This window comes from Ipomoea triloba, chromosome 10 (assembly GCF_003576645.1).
Source record: "Ipomoea triloba cultivar NCNSP0323 chromosome 10, ASM357664v1".
NCBI classification, from domain to species: domain Eukaryota; kingdom Viridiplantae; phylum Streptophyta; class Magnoliopsida; order Solanales; family Convolvulaceae; genus Ipomoea; species Ipomoea triloba.
This window is the reverse complement of record NC_044925.1, coordinates 28,279,796-28,294,786: the sequence shown is the minus strand read 5'-3', so window position 1 is coordinate 28,294,786 and position 14,991 is coordinate 28,279,796. Positions and strand designations below refer to the sequence as shown.

At 38.0% G+C, this 14,991-nt stretch overlaps 4 protein-coding genes across 4 annotated transcripts; 1 reads left to right on the top strand and 3 right to left on the bottom strand.

Annotated features, from left to right (window-relative positions):
- Positions 1-42: 42 nt before the first annotated feature.
- Positions 43-1,732, bottom strand: LOC116032975 (protein ALP1-like). Its single transcript, XM_031275729.1, has one exon. It carries the CDS (start codon positions 1,613-1,615, stop codon positions 287-289), a length of 1,329 nt encoding a protein of 442 aa, XP_031131589.1. The 5' UTR covers positions 1,616-1,732; the 3' UTR covers positions 43-286.
- A 223-nt stretch (positions 1,733-1,955) lies between these two features.
- On the top strand, positions 1,956-3,971 carry LOC116032977 (zinc finger protein ZOP1). The gene is made up of 5 exons (XM_031275730.1): positions 1,956-2,116; positions 2,276-2,476; positions 3,010-3,082; positions 3,183-3,278; positions 3,361-3,971. The coding sequence occupies exons 1-5, from the start codon at positions 2,108-2,110 to the stop codon at positions 3,717-3,719; spliced, it is 738 nt and encodes a 245-aa protein (XP_031131590.1). The 5' UTR covers positions 1,956-2,107; the 3' UTR covers positions 3,720-3,971.
- A 679-nt stretch (positions 3,972-4,650) lies between these two features.
- LOC116032211 (polyadenylate-binding protein RBP47-like) lies at positions 4,651-8,199 on the bottom strand. The gene is made up of 6 exons (XM_031274676.1): positions 7,676-8,199; positions 6,154-6,634; positions 5,861-5,931; positions 5,622-5,752; positions 5,352-5,448; positions 4,651-5,016 (listed from the first exon to the last, which is right to left on the bottom strand). The coding sequence occupies exons 1-6, from the start codon at positions 7,997-7,999 to the stop codon at positions 4,867-4,869; spliced, it is 1,254 nt and encodes a 417-aa protein (XP_031130536.1). The 5' UTR covers positions 8,000-8,199; the 3' UTR covers positions 4,651-4,866.
- A 1,307-nt stretch (positions 8,200-9,506) lies between these two features.
- Positions 9,507-12,803, bottom strand: LOC116031620 (nodulation protein H). The gene is made up of 6 exons (XM_031273867.1): positions 12,434-12,803; positions 11,282-11,517; positions 10,946-11,204; positions 10,438-10,617; positions 10,166-10,321; positions 9,507-10,046 (listed from the first exon to the last, which is right to left on the bottom strand). The coding sequence occupies exons 1-6, from the start codon at positions 12,461-12,463 to the stop codon at positions 9,873-9,875; spliced, it is 1,035 nt and encodes a 344-aa protein (XP_031129727.1). The 5' UTR covers positions 12,464-12,803; the 3' UTR covers positions 9,507-9,872.
- Positions 12,804-14,991: the final 2,188 nt, after the last annotated feature.

Below are 14,991 nucleotides of genomic sequence, written 5' to 3'. Positions count from 1 at the left end.
TCTCTCCTTTTTAGTTTTTAGTAAAGAAAATATGCAAAGAGATATAAAAGTACTTAATAGGATACAAAAAAGAAGAGCATATATAACCACATTTGTTCATAGACATGCTGCTGAACAAAATTGCAGCACAAGTTGATCACTTGATCAATAATCTGCTGCATATAATCAGGCAACATACTTTTAAAAGGAAACCAAAATTCCATAACTAGATTGGTCAGTACACTCCTGAGTCATGAAATACCTAACATATGTAAGAACACTTTCTGTGACGAGTTAAAGTATCGTCTCATCTGGAAGATAGTCGCTGGTACAAATCATCAGCCAATGCTTGCCTCGAGCTTTCACCATAGTAATGGAAAGACTTCTCGTTATCCAATATCCTGGGTATTGATCCAGTCTCGTTGGGCTCCTTCCAAAGCTCAGGCTCCGGCTCCCTTGCAATCTGACACAAGTTGTGCAAGACGCAGCACGCAACAATTGTTTGAGGCGCGTGGCTGAGATCCACATTCAAGTCCTGAAGAATCTTCCACCTTCCCTTCAACAAACCAATGGCTTCTTCAGCTGACTTTCTCGCCTTCGCCACTGCTTCATCAAATGCATTCTGGGCAGGACCTCCAGTCCTGTTCCAGGAAAACGGAGTGAGCAGGAAAGACAGCAATGGGAAACCCCAGTCCCCAACTAGGTAAGGTCTCACATGCTGTCCCCTGACATTGATCACCTTGTCCCAGACAATGTCCCCGGAAATCAACCTGTTATACAGCAAACTATCCCTGAAATGAGTGGCGTCATCGAACCCACCGGGGGCTTTCACACAGACATCCCAGAAAACCTTCTTGTGATCCGCCACAACCTGGAGCAGAATCGAAGGGAATCCGTATTTGCAGTAGTACATCGAAGAGTTAATCGTGTCTGAGGGAAGATGATGGAGCCGCACTGGGGTTCCATCAATGGCGCCGCAAATGTTCGGGAGCGAGGTAAGCTCTTGAAACCCCTGAGTAGTTTCCACGAGCCGGCGACGACTCACCGGGATCTTAATAAATTCCGGATAAAGCTTAGTAGCCAGGAGGCGAGTAACCATGTTAGTAATTTTGGAAATCAGGTAGGGTTCGAGACCGTACCGGGAAGCTAGGGCTTTAGCCGATAACCCATGGGAGAGGCGCGAGAGTACCATAGCTACAGCGTAATCGGAAGGGAGTGAGAGCTGAGATTGAGTGATATAGGGTTTGAGCTTATCGACAACAGTGGTGAAGACGGGGTAAGAGAGGCCGTAAAGGGATCGCCACTGAGCGTCCCTTAGAGGAGCTTCCATGGCCCATATGTGTTCGGTTGAGAGCGCGCGAAAAGCGGAGATGGAGAACTCGGCGGCGGAAGGAGATGAAGGATTGTTGGGAGAAGTTTTGCGTTTTTTGTTGGGAGAGTGGGAGGCGACGTAGGAGAGGACGGAGGCAATGGTGAAGAAGAGAAGAGGAGCGGCGGAGGTGGAGGTTAGGAGCGAGGTCGGCGACGTGGCGGAAGCGGCGAAGGAGGCGGAATCGGAGAGCAAAGAGGCGGCGGGATCGAGATTGTTTTGCAGGTTCAGCAGATTTGATAGCATAAGCAAAAATGACTGATCCATTCTTTTCTCTCTTTCTCTCTAGATATAGATCCTTTTCTTTCTCTGTCTCTCTCTATATCTATAGAATCCTCCCTCTTCCGTCGTCTTCTTCTTCTTTCTCCTCTCTGTCCTCGCCGACCGCGGTTGCCGCTGGGCGGCGATGAAGGCGAGAATAAAAAGGGGACAAGCAATAGAACGACGTCGTATCAGGTATCAGTTTCACAACAAGCAGTCAAGCACGATAAGATAATTTATTACGTTAGCGTATTTCAACCCTCTGTGGATGGAACGACGCCGTATCCTGCCTTACGTTTCGTCGCCGCACTAACTAAATTGCCCTAAACGGATCGGGGCACCATAAACACCCCACGACTTTCAGAATTGGGATTTGGGAACACAAACCCGTTAAATTCAAATTAGCCAACGCGGAAGATCAGGAGAAAGCTCCAAGTGAATTCCAATTCTCTCTTCTCGGAGAAATTCCAATCCAGTTCAATAATCCGATTCGCAGCCATGACTGAGGTATGATGATCCTAAGCTCTCTTTCTAGTTTCTTCACAGGATGATCGTGCTTATTACCAATTCCAAACTGTTTCTCGTATCAAGAGAAGAATCTAGACTTAATTGTGATTTTCCCTTGAATAACATGGCTAACTTGGAGCAGCTGTTTTGGTTTTCCAGTTCTGGGTTAGTCAGGGTAACAAGTGGTGCGATTTCTGCAAAATCTACATCTCCAACAATCCTTCTAGCATTAGAAACCATGAGCTTGGTCAACGTCACAAAGATAATGTTGGAAAGCGGCTTACTGCCATGAGACAAGAGAAAACTGCAAAGGAGAAAGAACTCAAGGAAGCATCTCGTGCTCTTGAACAAATTGAAGCAGTAAGTTATGATTCTTTCGCTTTACTTTACTGCTATATTTACATCTGCTTTTAGTATTTTACCTCACAAATCCCACATACTTCTTGTTAAACAATGTTAAATTGCCGACCATGTACTTGAGCAAGCCTCCATGTACTCAAAAGTATGTATGCAATTGCGGAAAATGTTTTGAAAAAAAACAATATCGGAAGTAATTATAGTTTCATGGTTGGATTTTCAAATCATGGTTAATAGTTATTATCCTTCCCTCAATTGATTTTTTTAGTTTGTATTTGGATTCTACTTGTGTATCAAGAACAATTGCATGCTTTTGAAAAGCTACCTTGATGATGGCAGATAAATGGGGGAGACGAAATAATCTCTTGGATTGATTGATTATGCTGGCCTCCATTTTCCTTAAATGTACTTATGCTTGACCTCAGTTTATGAATTACTAATAAATTATTGACTTTTGAAGATTAACTACGAGCTATATGCACAGATTAAGTACTTGTTTTTGTGATAATAAGTCTCTGTACAAAATTTATTGCCAGAAAGCACAACGCAGTTATCAGAAGGATGTAGCTCGAGTGCGAGAAGGTGCAAAAGATTCTACAATTTCTGAAGGTGGGGAAAGTATTTTATTTGCTTTAAGAAATGACAACAGTTCTTTACCTTTTAGTGCTTTGTTTGGCTGCTTAAGGTTAAATTGTATTCGTGTTTGCAGATTGGGAATATGACAAATCTTCGGGCTACTATTACAATCAGAATAACGGGTGTTACTATGATCCAAAATCTGGATTCTACTATACTGATGCTCTAGGTAGTAGTTGTTTTCTGTGATTATTACTTCCCGAAAAAGTTCCTTCTTGCTTGCCCTTTTGTAATTACTTTGAATGCAATAGGTCGGTGGGTGACACAAGAAGAGGCGCTAGCAGCAACTCAAGCTCCGTCAGAACCTGTTTCAAAGAAACCGATTTTAAAGAGCCCTGTTCCAGAAACAAAGTCGGAATCTTTGGGGGATAAAACTCATCAAAGTGGTCCTCCACCAGGGCGTGTTGTCTCAACTCCTTTGGATCCTACCAGATCTGTGAAAGGTGCTCCTTCTTCACTAACTGTTAACAACAAAAGGAAAAGGGAAACCGTAAAGCCAAAGCCAAAAGCTGTGTCAGAAGCAGAATCGGCTGCACTGAAAGCGAGAGAAGCTGCTAGGAAGCGAGTTGAACAGAGAGAAAAATCATTGCTTGGTCTTTATAAGCATTAATTTTTTTAAAAATTTTTTCATGGAACTCCACCTTGTTTCTACACACAATGCAATTCTGGTGCATTTCCTTCAAAGTTGAATTGATTCGACTGTAAGCAACTCAACATTGTTATGTTTGATAGTTTTTTATGTAAGGCTTTTGTTGTTGTTATCTTCTTTTAATGTTCATACTGCAACATACTTCATTTCCGGATATCTGTATTTTATGGCAGTTTCTTGACAGCATGATTCATATATACATATGGTTGGTTTTACCATTTGTACTTCCCCCATGGATGATTGTACTATAATAGCTTATATCATGTCGACATGAATCCAATCTGAAATAGTCTTGCAAGTAAGAATAACATTTGTCTAACATATCTTGAATTGCATCTAGATTAGTCTCGTATTAACCTTTAATTTACAAACATGACCTAAATCCAATCTGAATTAGTCTCACAAGAATTAATCTTTGCCAACTTGACCTGAATCCAATCTAAATTAGTGTCGCAAGTAAGAATCAATTTTTGCCAACGTGACCTGAATCCAATCTGGATTAGTCTCGCAAGTAAAAATCAATCTTTGCCAACGTGACTTAAATCCAATCTGGATTAGTCTCACAAAAAAACAATCTTTACCAATGGACTTGAATCGAATATGAATTAGTCTCACCGTGATGAGATACCAATTGTTATATCAAAAGAAGCACATGACAAACATAATAAGAAGCTAACAACAATGCATTTCAAGAGCAACTGACTCTAATTGAACATCACAAGTAAACACAACAATCACCTAATAAATTTTCATAACTTAAATACCATCCATTCTAGTTTAGCACAGCCTGCAAAGCAACCATTAAGGTCTGTGAGACCCAAAATTTTCTGCCTTGAGCATCATATTAATGAGATGTAAGACAGGAAAAATAACACACAACAGAACAGACTAGGGAGAGTCGAAAAGTATCACCAATCATTAAGACAAACATAGGTTTCAAGTGTGCATTGTACGTATCCTGAACTAGCTAATGGATGAATTCAATCCAGCTACAAAATTCTCACACACAGACTGATTTTTAATATCAGCCTCAACTTCAACCAAAAATAAAAGTAAAAGATGCGTCTAGTTTTTTCTGACGTCTAACTCAGAGTACAATCCAGTAGTATCAGCTTACGGGTTGCTGGTGATTCCCATAGCCTGCTGCAGTATACATGTTTTGATCCCTATTCTGTGACATATAATATCCGTATCCACCATAATTTTGCCTTCCGTAATAAGCTCCATTCCATTGACCATTATTCTCATTTCTCCCATGCTAAAAGGAGAACAAAAAGAAACATAAGCACAACAGTACAATAAAATTGATAATAAAGAACACAAAGATCCATGTTTTGAGTTAACCCTAAGCTCCAAAATATGTCGTGAACAAATTGGGAATTACATCAAAACTCTAAACAGTCAGACTCAATGTTCAGATGATGAAAAGGTTAATCATGGATGGGATTTTGTTAGAATTAAGAAATCTGGTTAGAACCTCAAAAGCTAGCTCATATTGTGGTTGGGTCTAACAGACTTACGAATGACGCCCAGACTGAATAGTTGTGCAATGTGGGACATAATAGATTAAAATAATTCGTTTTCGTGTAATACCTGCTTGTTCGATGGAGTTCGACCCCAGGAGAGGCGAACTGTCTGCTTGCCAATGACTGATCCGTTTACTTTCTCCAATGCATCCTCTGCTGCACTCCTACAGAGAGACAAAAAATAAGGTGGTTATGTATGGGATTGAAACCAGGGCTGTTTGTACAATACTATTATACAGGAAGCAGTCACATTTGGTAAAATGCTTAATTCCATGTACAAATATAAACCACTGTCAACAGTAAGTTTTCATGAGTTCATCAAATATAAGTGGGTTACCTGCTAGCGAATTGTACAAAACCACACCCTTTTCCAGCCGGGATTTTAACAGAGACAACGTCACCAAACTGGATAAAGGACTGCCTTAGTTCTTCTTCAGTGACATCAGAATCGAGTCCACCCACAAATATCTAGACACAAATCAAACATTAGTAAATAATAATAATAATAATAATAATAATAATAATAACAATAATAATAATAACTTTAAACAACTTTCCAAGTCAGGCCAGGCTCACCGTTGTGTTGGATGAATCACTATCAGACTGGGAGCCTTGGGTTTGAGCACCATTCGAAGCAAATCCACCAGCTAAACAAATATATTATAGAAATTGTATTGTTAACATGAAAAGTAAATCTAAGATACTAAAAATGACAACAAAAGCTAGTATTTGCGAGGGATGAGGGATTTTTTTTATTATTAGGGCAAGTGAGGAATAACAATTGCTCAAAGGACTAGATGTTTGGCATTGTCAAAATCACATAACAAGATTTAGAATACAATAGCAGCACTAAAGAACACGTGTCCTACCTTGTGAAGAATGTTGGTGTTGCGTTGATGGTTTTTTGGGAGTTGCAACACCGATTCGCATGGGCCTGCTAGAACAATATTCGCCGTTCATTTCAGTCATGGCACGGGACCTTTCATTTTCATCAGCAAACCTAACAAAGCCATAGCCTTTTGAGCGCCCAGTATTTGAATCAACAACTACTTTTGCACCTTTAACAGATGAGTATCTATTGGCAAAGGTTTCGTGCAATAGTGTGTCAGTCACATCGGCAGCCAAATCTCCAACAAAGATTGATAAATCAGAACTAGGCTCCGGTGTTCTCTTATCACCAGTGCTAAATGCAGCCCAGTTTAAGCGGAAGGGTTGTTCGGCATTTGGCATCATTGTGCCACTATAGCTCTGCAAAACTTTCTCAGCAGCTGCATGAGTACTAAACTCAACAAACCCATATCTCTCTGACTGACCCGTCAGCTTATTGCGAATAATCTTAACAGAAAGAACCTGCATATATCATGGAGACATGTAAATACTGAGTGTTTATATAGATGATTAGAGGAAGCATGCTAAGGATCTCTTTGGCAACTCAAAGATATTTCTACTTCTCTCCACAGAAAAGCGCAGAAGCATAATTCAACTTTTCTTACTCAAGAAAAAATACACACATAAACAGACATTCGGTATGCGTTATTGCATATTTTTTTCTATTTCCATAACCAAATAGGTTCTTTCAGATAAATAAATTTCTTTTGGAAAAAGAATGCATAATCACTCTTTTTGCAATGTTCCATACGAGTGGTCAAGAAAAAATTAATTACGTCTCAGTGGCCAATGAATAATTTTTACATAAGTTGCATGAAAATGGTAATTTCTGAAGATTTTACAGCTCTAATAATCTGAAAGAAGTGTTAGATAAACCCTTCAAGAGAAGTTTACTGGACATATGTTGTAGGTTTTAAAATTACCACTGGCTTGCTTTCAAACCATATTTTTGAATACACAAAAATGAACTGACAATTTCTACTGTCCCAAATCAGATCTTGAGCCACTAAATTTGAGCTTAAGAAACTGAGCAAACCATGTTTTAAGATTCAATGAAACAAGGAATCCTAGTTTGAATATGCACACACTGGCAAACTGTAAAGTCTTGAACTTCATTTCAAATCGAATCTATAATCCTTTGTTGAAATATGGAAGAATAAATCCAAACTGTAAAGTTTCAAACTTTATTCCTAATCGAATCTATAAATCTATAGCCATTCGTTGAAGTATGGAAGAACCCATATCTTCCATTCTTCCCATTAATATTACGTCCAGCTTTCTCTTCAAATTAAGGTCTTTTTTTTCCTTTTAATAAGTTCATTAGCTAAGATCTTATGTATATTACCATATTTCTTGTAACTACTAAACATCCCACTCAAGATTCCAGCTTTGCTTACATATGTACATCCAGATCCAATAATTAAAGAAAAATTTATATAAACAACAAAGAACATAACAGCAAATAGAAATTCCACAGATTTAAAAAGAGCTGGCTTATCTGACCTCGCCTGCGGGAGCGAAGCAGGAATGAAGATATCCCTCGTCCATCCACTGCTGGAGGTCGCCAATCCAGATCGTCCGGTTATCTTCGCCGGAGCTCTGAATCCGCGGCGGCGACTGCTTCTGCTGCTGGTATTGCGGCGGCGGCGCCGCCGCCCCCGCCTGCTGGTGCTGGAGATAGTACGGCACGTAGTGCTGGCCGTACATGAGCATGGCCGCCGGCGGATACTGCATAGCCATCCATTGCTGCTGATACTGCTGCATCGCCATCCATTGCTGCTGTTGCTGGAGCTGTTGCTGCTGATTCATATCTCCGCCGCCGCTCATGATTTCTTAACCCTAAATAATTAAATATCTCCCAATTCGCTCCTCTCTTACTCAATTTCCTCTCTATATCTCGCTAGCTTGTATTCTCTTCTTCAATAGATAGATACAGAGAGAGAAATGAGGAGAGAGAGAGAGCAGGGAACCTGGTCGGAACAACAAAAACCCAGGCTGGAGAGAGAGAGAAAGGATTGAGAGTCACCTTCCGAGCTAAAGAAGGGAAGACGCTATGGATCTAGGGTATAACGATGCCGTATCTTCAGCCGTTGATTTTAACTGCCGGGGTTCACGCAGGGCCGTTGATTCGGCCTTCCGCAGACTCTGTGGGGCCCGGCTGTTACGCGGTGGTAGGCTGCGGGGCCCGCCTCCGTTTGCTGCATGTGTTCGACACGGGGTGCGTTGATCTTGAGAGTGGATTTGATTGAACGGTGGATGCGAGGGGTTGTAGATTTGTTTCCGTAGGGGTGAGTAGTACAGGGAAGTGAAGGAAACGGTGGGGCCCTACTTAACAGTTCACACGGCAGGATGTTGCCGTGTAAGTACAGGCTGGTCGTTGCATCGTCGATCGGTCAACGTTGGATGTCTGGTACCGTGTAGGCCCCTTTTATGGTAAAATAAAATCCTTTTTGAATATTTCAGTTGTCGGCTGACTAGAATAATACAAGTTGCACTAGACATAGATTCCATATTTTTACTTCATCACTTTTACTTCCTTATATAATAATTGATTAGTACTTATCTTTATCCTTAGAGTCTCAATAAAAAAAAATCAACATCAAAATTTTATGAGAATAAATAAGATTCAATTGAATTATCATGATTTACGTTATCTCATATGTTCTGTCTGGCCAGAACATGAATGGCACCCACCCACTGGGTTGTATTTAATGAATGAAGGTTCCTCCTTTAATTTCAATGTTGGAGATGCTCTAATAGGTTGCCATCCTCACAATAGGTTCAGTGTACTCCAGATATCATGCCATTTATAGATTTAACACTTAATTTTGTTCCCAACCATTGTTCATAGATCAAATTATTGGTGTTATATATAGGGCAACTTATTTAAGTTGATATATCTTGTGTATATTCTTGGATAATGATTTTAGATTTTTTTTTCTCGTTACTCAACAAAAACTATTATAGATTATATATATTATTTTAACTTTTAAAACGCCAATCGCTATTAATATTTTCTTATTACACCGAGAATTGTAGAAATAATACTGACAATACTTGATATAATCTAAGTAGTATGCATGTATTATTGTACCAAATCCGAAAAAGACATGTGTCAATCAATACTATAAAAATTTGTATAGATTATATCATAATCTTCTTTGTAGCCAATGACCTTCTACTCAAGTCGGATGTAGTGACTCTCCCAAATAGGAGGTCATGAAATTGAGCATCAATAGAGGCAGTATTGACTCTTTGTGCTTCAACATGTTAAAAAAAAGTATGTATGAAGAAATATAATAGAATCAGTAGTACTAAAAAAAGAACCCTCATCTTTGTAAAGAGCACTGGCACTTTTATTTTCATTAACTTATAATCATTCCAATTAATGCCTAAATGTTTATAAGCATGCAGTTAAGGATGTTCCCATAACAATAATGCAACCACAAAAAAGCACTAAATTACAATGCCACTTCCCAGAAACAAAAATCCAGATTTCATTCTTAATGAAATCAGCTAGAAAAGCTAATCAACAATTAAGGCTAAGCAAAATTGATGGATTGGCAAATGGGGGATTTGAAGGCAACATGGTATAACTAAAACACAGGCCATGGTTCCCCCAAAAAATAAAGAATAAGTTATGCAACAGAAACATAACATAACATGCTACATATCCAAAGGAAGGCTCTTTTCTGTACATTTAGATTGCGTAATCCGCTTGTAGGAAGCTCTCGTAAGGCGTTCCCTTGAGTGTCTTCTCGACCTCACCCCAGTTCTCGACTTGCAAGGATAAAGGCCCCTTGTGTATCTTAACTTGGCGACTTCGTAACTCTTTGTGTGGTACGTGTAGAAAGTCTTGAACGTCAATCAGTTTCTGCAAGTTAAATGGTGGGGAAAAAAAGAGTGAGTTTGATTGATTGATACACTTAACACTCCTACGGTTTCAAACAGCAGAGCACAAGGCCGGGCCAGAGAGAAACTTTGGTTTCTTACGGTTTTGTTTTGTATTATGTCCTCGTAGTAAAGGATGATATGCCTGGTGCTTTTGAAGTACTCCAAAGATTTTGCGACCATATCGTCCACTTGCTTCAAATTAGGAACCAGTATTTTTGTGTCCACGGTTGGTTTGTAACTCGCAAGTATTTCAGCCTGAAATAACATTAATATGTTTACGAGCCATGTATTACTACAAATCCACATAATCACAAGTTCTCGTGCACTTCTTTTGTGTATGCAGAGAGCGAAAGAGAGAGAGAGAGACTGACCTCGAAGGGAGAATGCACATGCGATTTGTGGGTTCCATTTAGCAACTTGGCGCGTTGATCATATGAGTTTGCAAGTATAGAAACCATTCTACGCAGAAGATTTCGTCTGAAGAGAAAAATCGCTGAAACTCCTTTATGTTTAAAGTATTCTACAATTTCTTCGTGATGCTGCATCAGACCCTGTAACGAAACCAAAATGTTTAAGGCAGTGCCCGACCATATCATCCACATCCATAATTCGAGAATGGCAAAGGCATTCCCTATATCATTACTTCAGAATGACGATGATAGACATATTACGAAAAACCCCATAGAGCAACTTTTGGAGGAAATTAATTATAGAAGCAAAGAGAACATCATGGGCACACACAACCATAGCAACAAGTACCTTCATATCATCAAACGCTCAAACTAAAGAACTTTGAAATTTACAAAAGATATTAATCACGAACGGACGATTAATTAAGCAATGGAAATAAGGAATTAGAGTGTTTGACAAAGCCCTCACCTGGTTAAGCATCCACTTCAGTCCAACCGCAGCTGTGCATTCATTCTTGGAAGCACTTGTTAGCCAGTCGAGATTGTAGATCTTATCTAAAGTATCCACGATGGTGGATATGTTACTTCTCCGGGGTTTGACAGAAAAAATTTCTCCATTGGAGCTTATGTTAGTATGATTGTTTAACAACGTCTCAAACCATCCACTACCGGACCTCTGAGTGGACAAAATTGCGAAATACCGTACTGGATTGCAAGCACACTCAGCCCTACTTATGCAAAATGATGCAATTCAGTAACTTCATCAGAACGTAGCAACCCAAAATTTTATAGGTAGGCATCTTACCGGCTAAAAGTCTTTGGTTTGGGGAAATGCACGTAAGGTTTTTCTGAAGGTTCAATTTTAGGTGGCTCGCATGGCTTCTCCACGACACCAATATTCAGTAAACCTCCAGTTGCACGGGTACCCGTTTGCTTAAGACAGACTGAACATATATAGACTCCACAAACCATTACAAAAATTAAGACCAGCATTCTCAATAGCAGCGGAGATCTCTTTGATGGCTTTATTATCAACGTATCCTGAAACAAAGATTATTTTGATTGACTGCTCCATTTACAACGTCATTCAAGCAGAACTGAGGCACAAGAGCTTGATTTTTGTGAAAGAAACCATAATACAGCTTGCTTAAGCTCAGTAAGAACCCCAAAGACAGATATTGAAAAGCTTATTTTGATTGGGCAGTTCCATGAGTATAGTATAGAAGTCATTCAAGCAGAGCTCAGGCACATGAAACCTAGGTTCATTTTTGCAAAAAAATAAAGGGAAATTTGCATTTTTGGTCATTCAGTTATACCGATTGTACAGACTTAGTGCCTGAGTTATATCTCTAACCATCTTAAAACCCCTAAGTTAGGTCCAAAGCGACAATTTTAGTCCCTCGGAGAATATCTCTGCCACCAATATGTCACTTAATAAAGCGGCTGATTTGGTCCTTCAATGGACTAAAATCGCCACTTTGCCCATAACCCATAACGATGATCACGCATATAATTCATGGACTAAGCATCTACTATAGGTATAACAAGACCAAAAATGCAATTTTGGCAAGAGCACAGCTTGGTTAAGCTCATTAACAACCCCAAACACACAGAGATTGGAAAAGCATACTCTTTGGAGCTTACTCAATCCCACTTTTATGTATTTATATCTACTTGATTCAAATATCCCTACAAATAAATTCATCTCAATAACAAATTGAGAGAGCTCTGAAACTATGCAGACAATGCTTAGAATAATCAAAGATAATCCAAATCTGGGGTTTCTTGCATTGCAAAAAAACCATGAAATTTAGGCAAATACTAATACAAGCATTTGTAAGATACCCAGATCGGGAAAAGACGTGATTAACCCAAAAGGAGAGTAAAAAAACAAACTTTTGGCACAAGAAAACAATATTTTATTATTACAAATAGAAATTGACACAAAAACACGAACCTTTGAGAAGAAACAGAGATCGTCAGCCATTGTTGGCGCTTGCGAAAAGACCAAAAAACACAACGAAAACAGAATTCCGGGAGCTCAGATTTTGCTCAACCCTTCTCCCCTTTTCTTTCTGGATTTATGCATCGTAATCCCACGCCCCCTTCAGCAGGCATGCATACAGTCTGTGTTTGTATGTATATGCGGACAGAGAGAGAGAGAGTAAAAGTTGCGAGCTTTTCCTCGTGAAGAAAAAAGCAAATTTGATGATGAAATCTAATGGGCTCTTCGACCGTTGCCACGCTGTTCCCTTCACTTAAGATTTCCCTTTAGATTTACGCATTTCTCTCTCTCTGCAACACCCAATTTGGTTGGATCCGGATCCATGTGAAGCAGCAGTGCAGGGACAGAGGGAGAAACGGCGCCGTTTCCAGGGTGTTGATTTCGTCAAATTCAACATCATTCACTAGTTTTATGCCTTTTATCTGTTAATATTAATTATTTTCTTCTTTTTTTCTATTAAAAAAATTTGCCAATTTGGAAAGCATTATGAAATGATAATTGAATTGTATTAATGTACGGATTGTAATTATTTTTTGATTGACCTTTGTTCATTTGCCATCTTTCTATTACTCTAGGAAGGTTGACCATTCCTTCAAGGATGTTTGTTTCACAAAACAATTATAAAGAGAGGAGTTAGTTAAATATATCATTTAAGTTTGGATGAAGGAGTAATCAACATTTTTAAAAAACATACAATTAAATATTTAAATTAGTTATGTTGACGTATTAAGACTTATTATATCGATTATACTGATTAAATTATTTTTAAAATCTAAATTTTTATTTAATTTCTTAATATGTCACCATCACACGTTGTCATGTTTGTTGCCATCTTCCTCTAGCAGCGGTCAGCATGGCCATGTAAACAAAAATCACGTTATATATATTATCTTAATTTTACTTGTAATATGTTGATTACTCATTACTGATAAACAAGAAACAATATTTAAATGGATACTTTTTTATAAGTTCAAGCGCTTAATTATAATTTTTTAAAGTTTGATAGTCACAAATTGAAAAGCCTATTTGACCATTTAAAAAAAAAAAAAACATATAGAGAAGTTGGCGACTTCTCCCTCACCTATACATAGACTGGAGCACGGTTCGGTTCCGGCCCGGTTCCGGTTCGGAACCGCCGGTTCGCGGTTCCAATATAGCCGGAACCGGAACCTTATCTTAAAGGTTCTTGTCCGGTTCCTGAACCGGCGGTTCGGGTTAGAACCGCCGGTTCTAACCGGACATTTTATTTATTTTTTTATGTTATTTCCTATTTTATTATTTAGTATTATATATATTTTTTTATTTTGTTGGTTTTGGGAGGTTCGCAAATCGCAAGGGACCAGCCTGGCAGACTCCAGAGGGGCTATGCATATTTATAGTATATATATATAATATAATATGTAATACATATAATATATACTATATACTATATAATATATAATATATAAAATATCTAATATCTAATATATATATATAATATCTAATATATATAATATATATTATCTATGATATGTAATATATATAATATATATTTTTTTTTATATATTCACGGTTCCGATTTGTTAAAATAACAAACTGGAATCGGAACCTTAGAGTTCCGGTTCCGATTCGGTTGAAACAGTAGACGGTTCGGTTCGAACCGGAACCGTGGTCATCCCTACCTATACAGAGAAGACAGTGAGGCAGCTGGCTTCTCTATCCTATTCAATAACAATTATTTTAAAAATAATAATAATAATAATAGTTTTTTGTTTATTTAAAAAATGACATGTTAAAATGTTTTAGTAGTTTTAACACTACATTTATTGGCTAATTAACTTAATTGTAATAATTTAACAAAGTTATTAGTTCAATCATATCAAATTAACGAGTTAATATATTTAATTACAACTCATAAATTTCATGACTTAAATTGGATTTTTGTATACAATTCAATGACCTATTTAATTATTTTCACTATAAATTTGGTTGTAAATGCTCAATGTATGGCAAATTATTGTCAACACATGTGTGTGGACTACACTCTAAAACGACGTCGTTTTGATGTTAAAAAACTTATTATTGTTTCGTGTGCATGTTAAAATAATGAACATTCTGGATAAGATAATTTATTTTATGAATTAGGAAAATGCACTTTATATGTTATAATAATGTACTTTATATGTGTTAGAATAATTAGATTTATGGGATAAGATAACGTATTTTAAAATAATTAAATTTATGTGTTAAAATAATGTACGTGATCCACACAACACGCAATAATGATCGCTCAATGTATATAATGGGCTTCTCATTATCGACGACTTTCACTCCTCCTACGGCCCAAAGTGTCCATGGTTTCCGTATTTGCAATATGTCTATTTTATCCTAAACTAACGCAATCAAATTAAGCATGACATGGTCGGTGGTTACGTTAGTTCAATCATTTCGTCAATAAATCAAATCTTGCATTATTTAAATCAAAATGGATTGAATTATTTAAGTTTGAATTCGCATGTTCAAATTCATAT

What these genes read in the sequence shown, in the direction of transcription:
- LOC116032211 (XM_031274676.1), bottom strand. Translation starts at nt 7,999, where the DNA reads ATGAGCGGCGGCGGAGATATGAATCAGCAGCAACAGCTCCAGCAACAG. An exon ending in ACACCAACATTCTTCACAAG is followed by an intron (nt 5,932 to 6,153) that starts GTAGGACACGTG and finishes ATATTTGTTTAG; the next exon opens with CTGGTGGATTTGCTTCGAAT. An exon ending in GTGATTCATCCAACACAACG is followed by an intron (nt 5,753 to 5,860) that starts GTGAGCCTGGCC and finishes ATTTGTGTCTAG; the next exon opens with ATATTTGTGGGTGGACTCGA.
- LOC116032975 (XM_031275729.1), bottom strand. Translation starts at nt 1,615, where the DNA reads ATGGATCAGTCATTTTTGCTTATGCTATCAAATCTGCTGAACCTGCAA.
- LOC116032977 (XM_031275730.1), top strand. An exon ending in AGATTCTACAATTTCTGAAG is followed by an intron (nt 3,083 to 3,182) that starts GTGGGGAAAGTA and finishes TCGTGTTTGCAG; the next exon opens with ATTGGGAATATGACAAATCT. An exon ending in CTACTATACTGATGCTCTAG is followed by an intron (nt 3,279 to 3,360) that starts GTAGTAGTTGTT and finishes TGAATGCAATAG; the next exon opens with GTCGGTGGGTGACACAAGAA.
- LOC116031620 (XM_031273867.1), bottom strand. Translation starts at nt 12,463, where the DNA reads ATGGCTGACGATCTCTGTTTCTTCTCAAAG. An exon ending in TGAAGTGGATGCTTAACCAG is followed by an intron (nt 10,618 to 10,945) that starts GTGAGGGCTTTG and finishes GTTTCGTTACAG; the next exon opens with GGTCTGATGCAGCATCACGA. An exon ending in ACATAATACAAAACAAAACC is followed by an intron (nt 10,047 to 10,165) that starts GTAAGAAACCAA and finishes TTTAACTTGCAG; the next exon opens with AAACTGATTGACGTTCAAGA.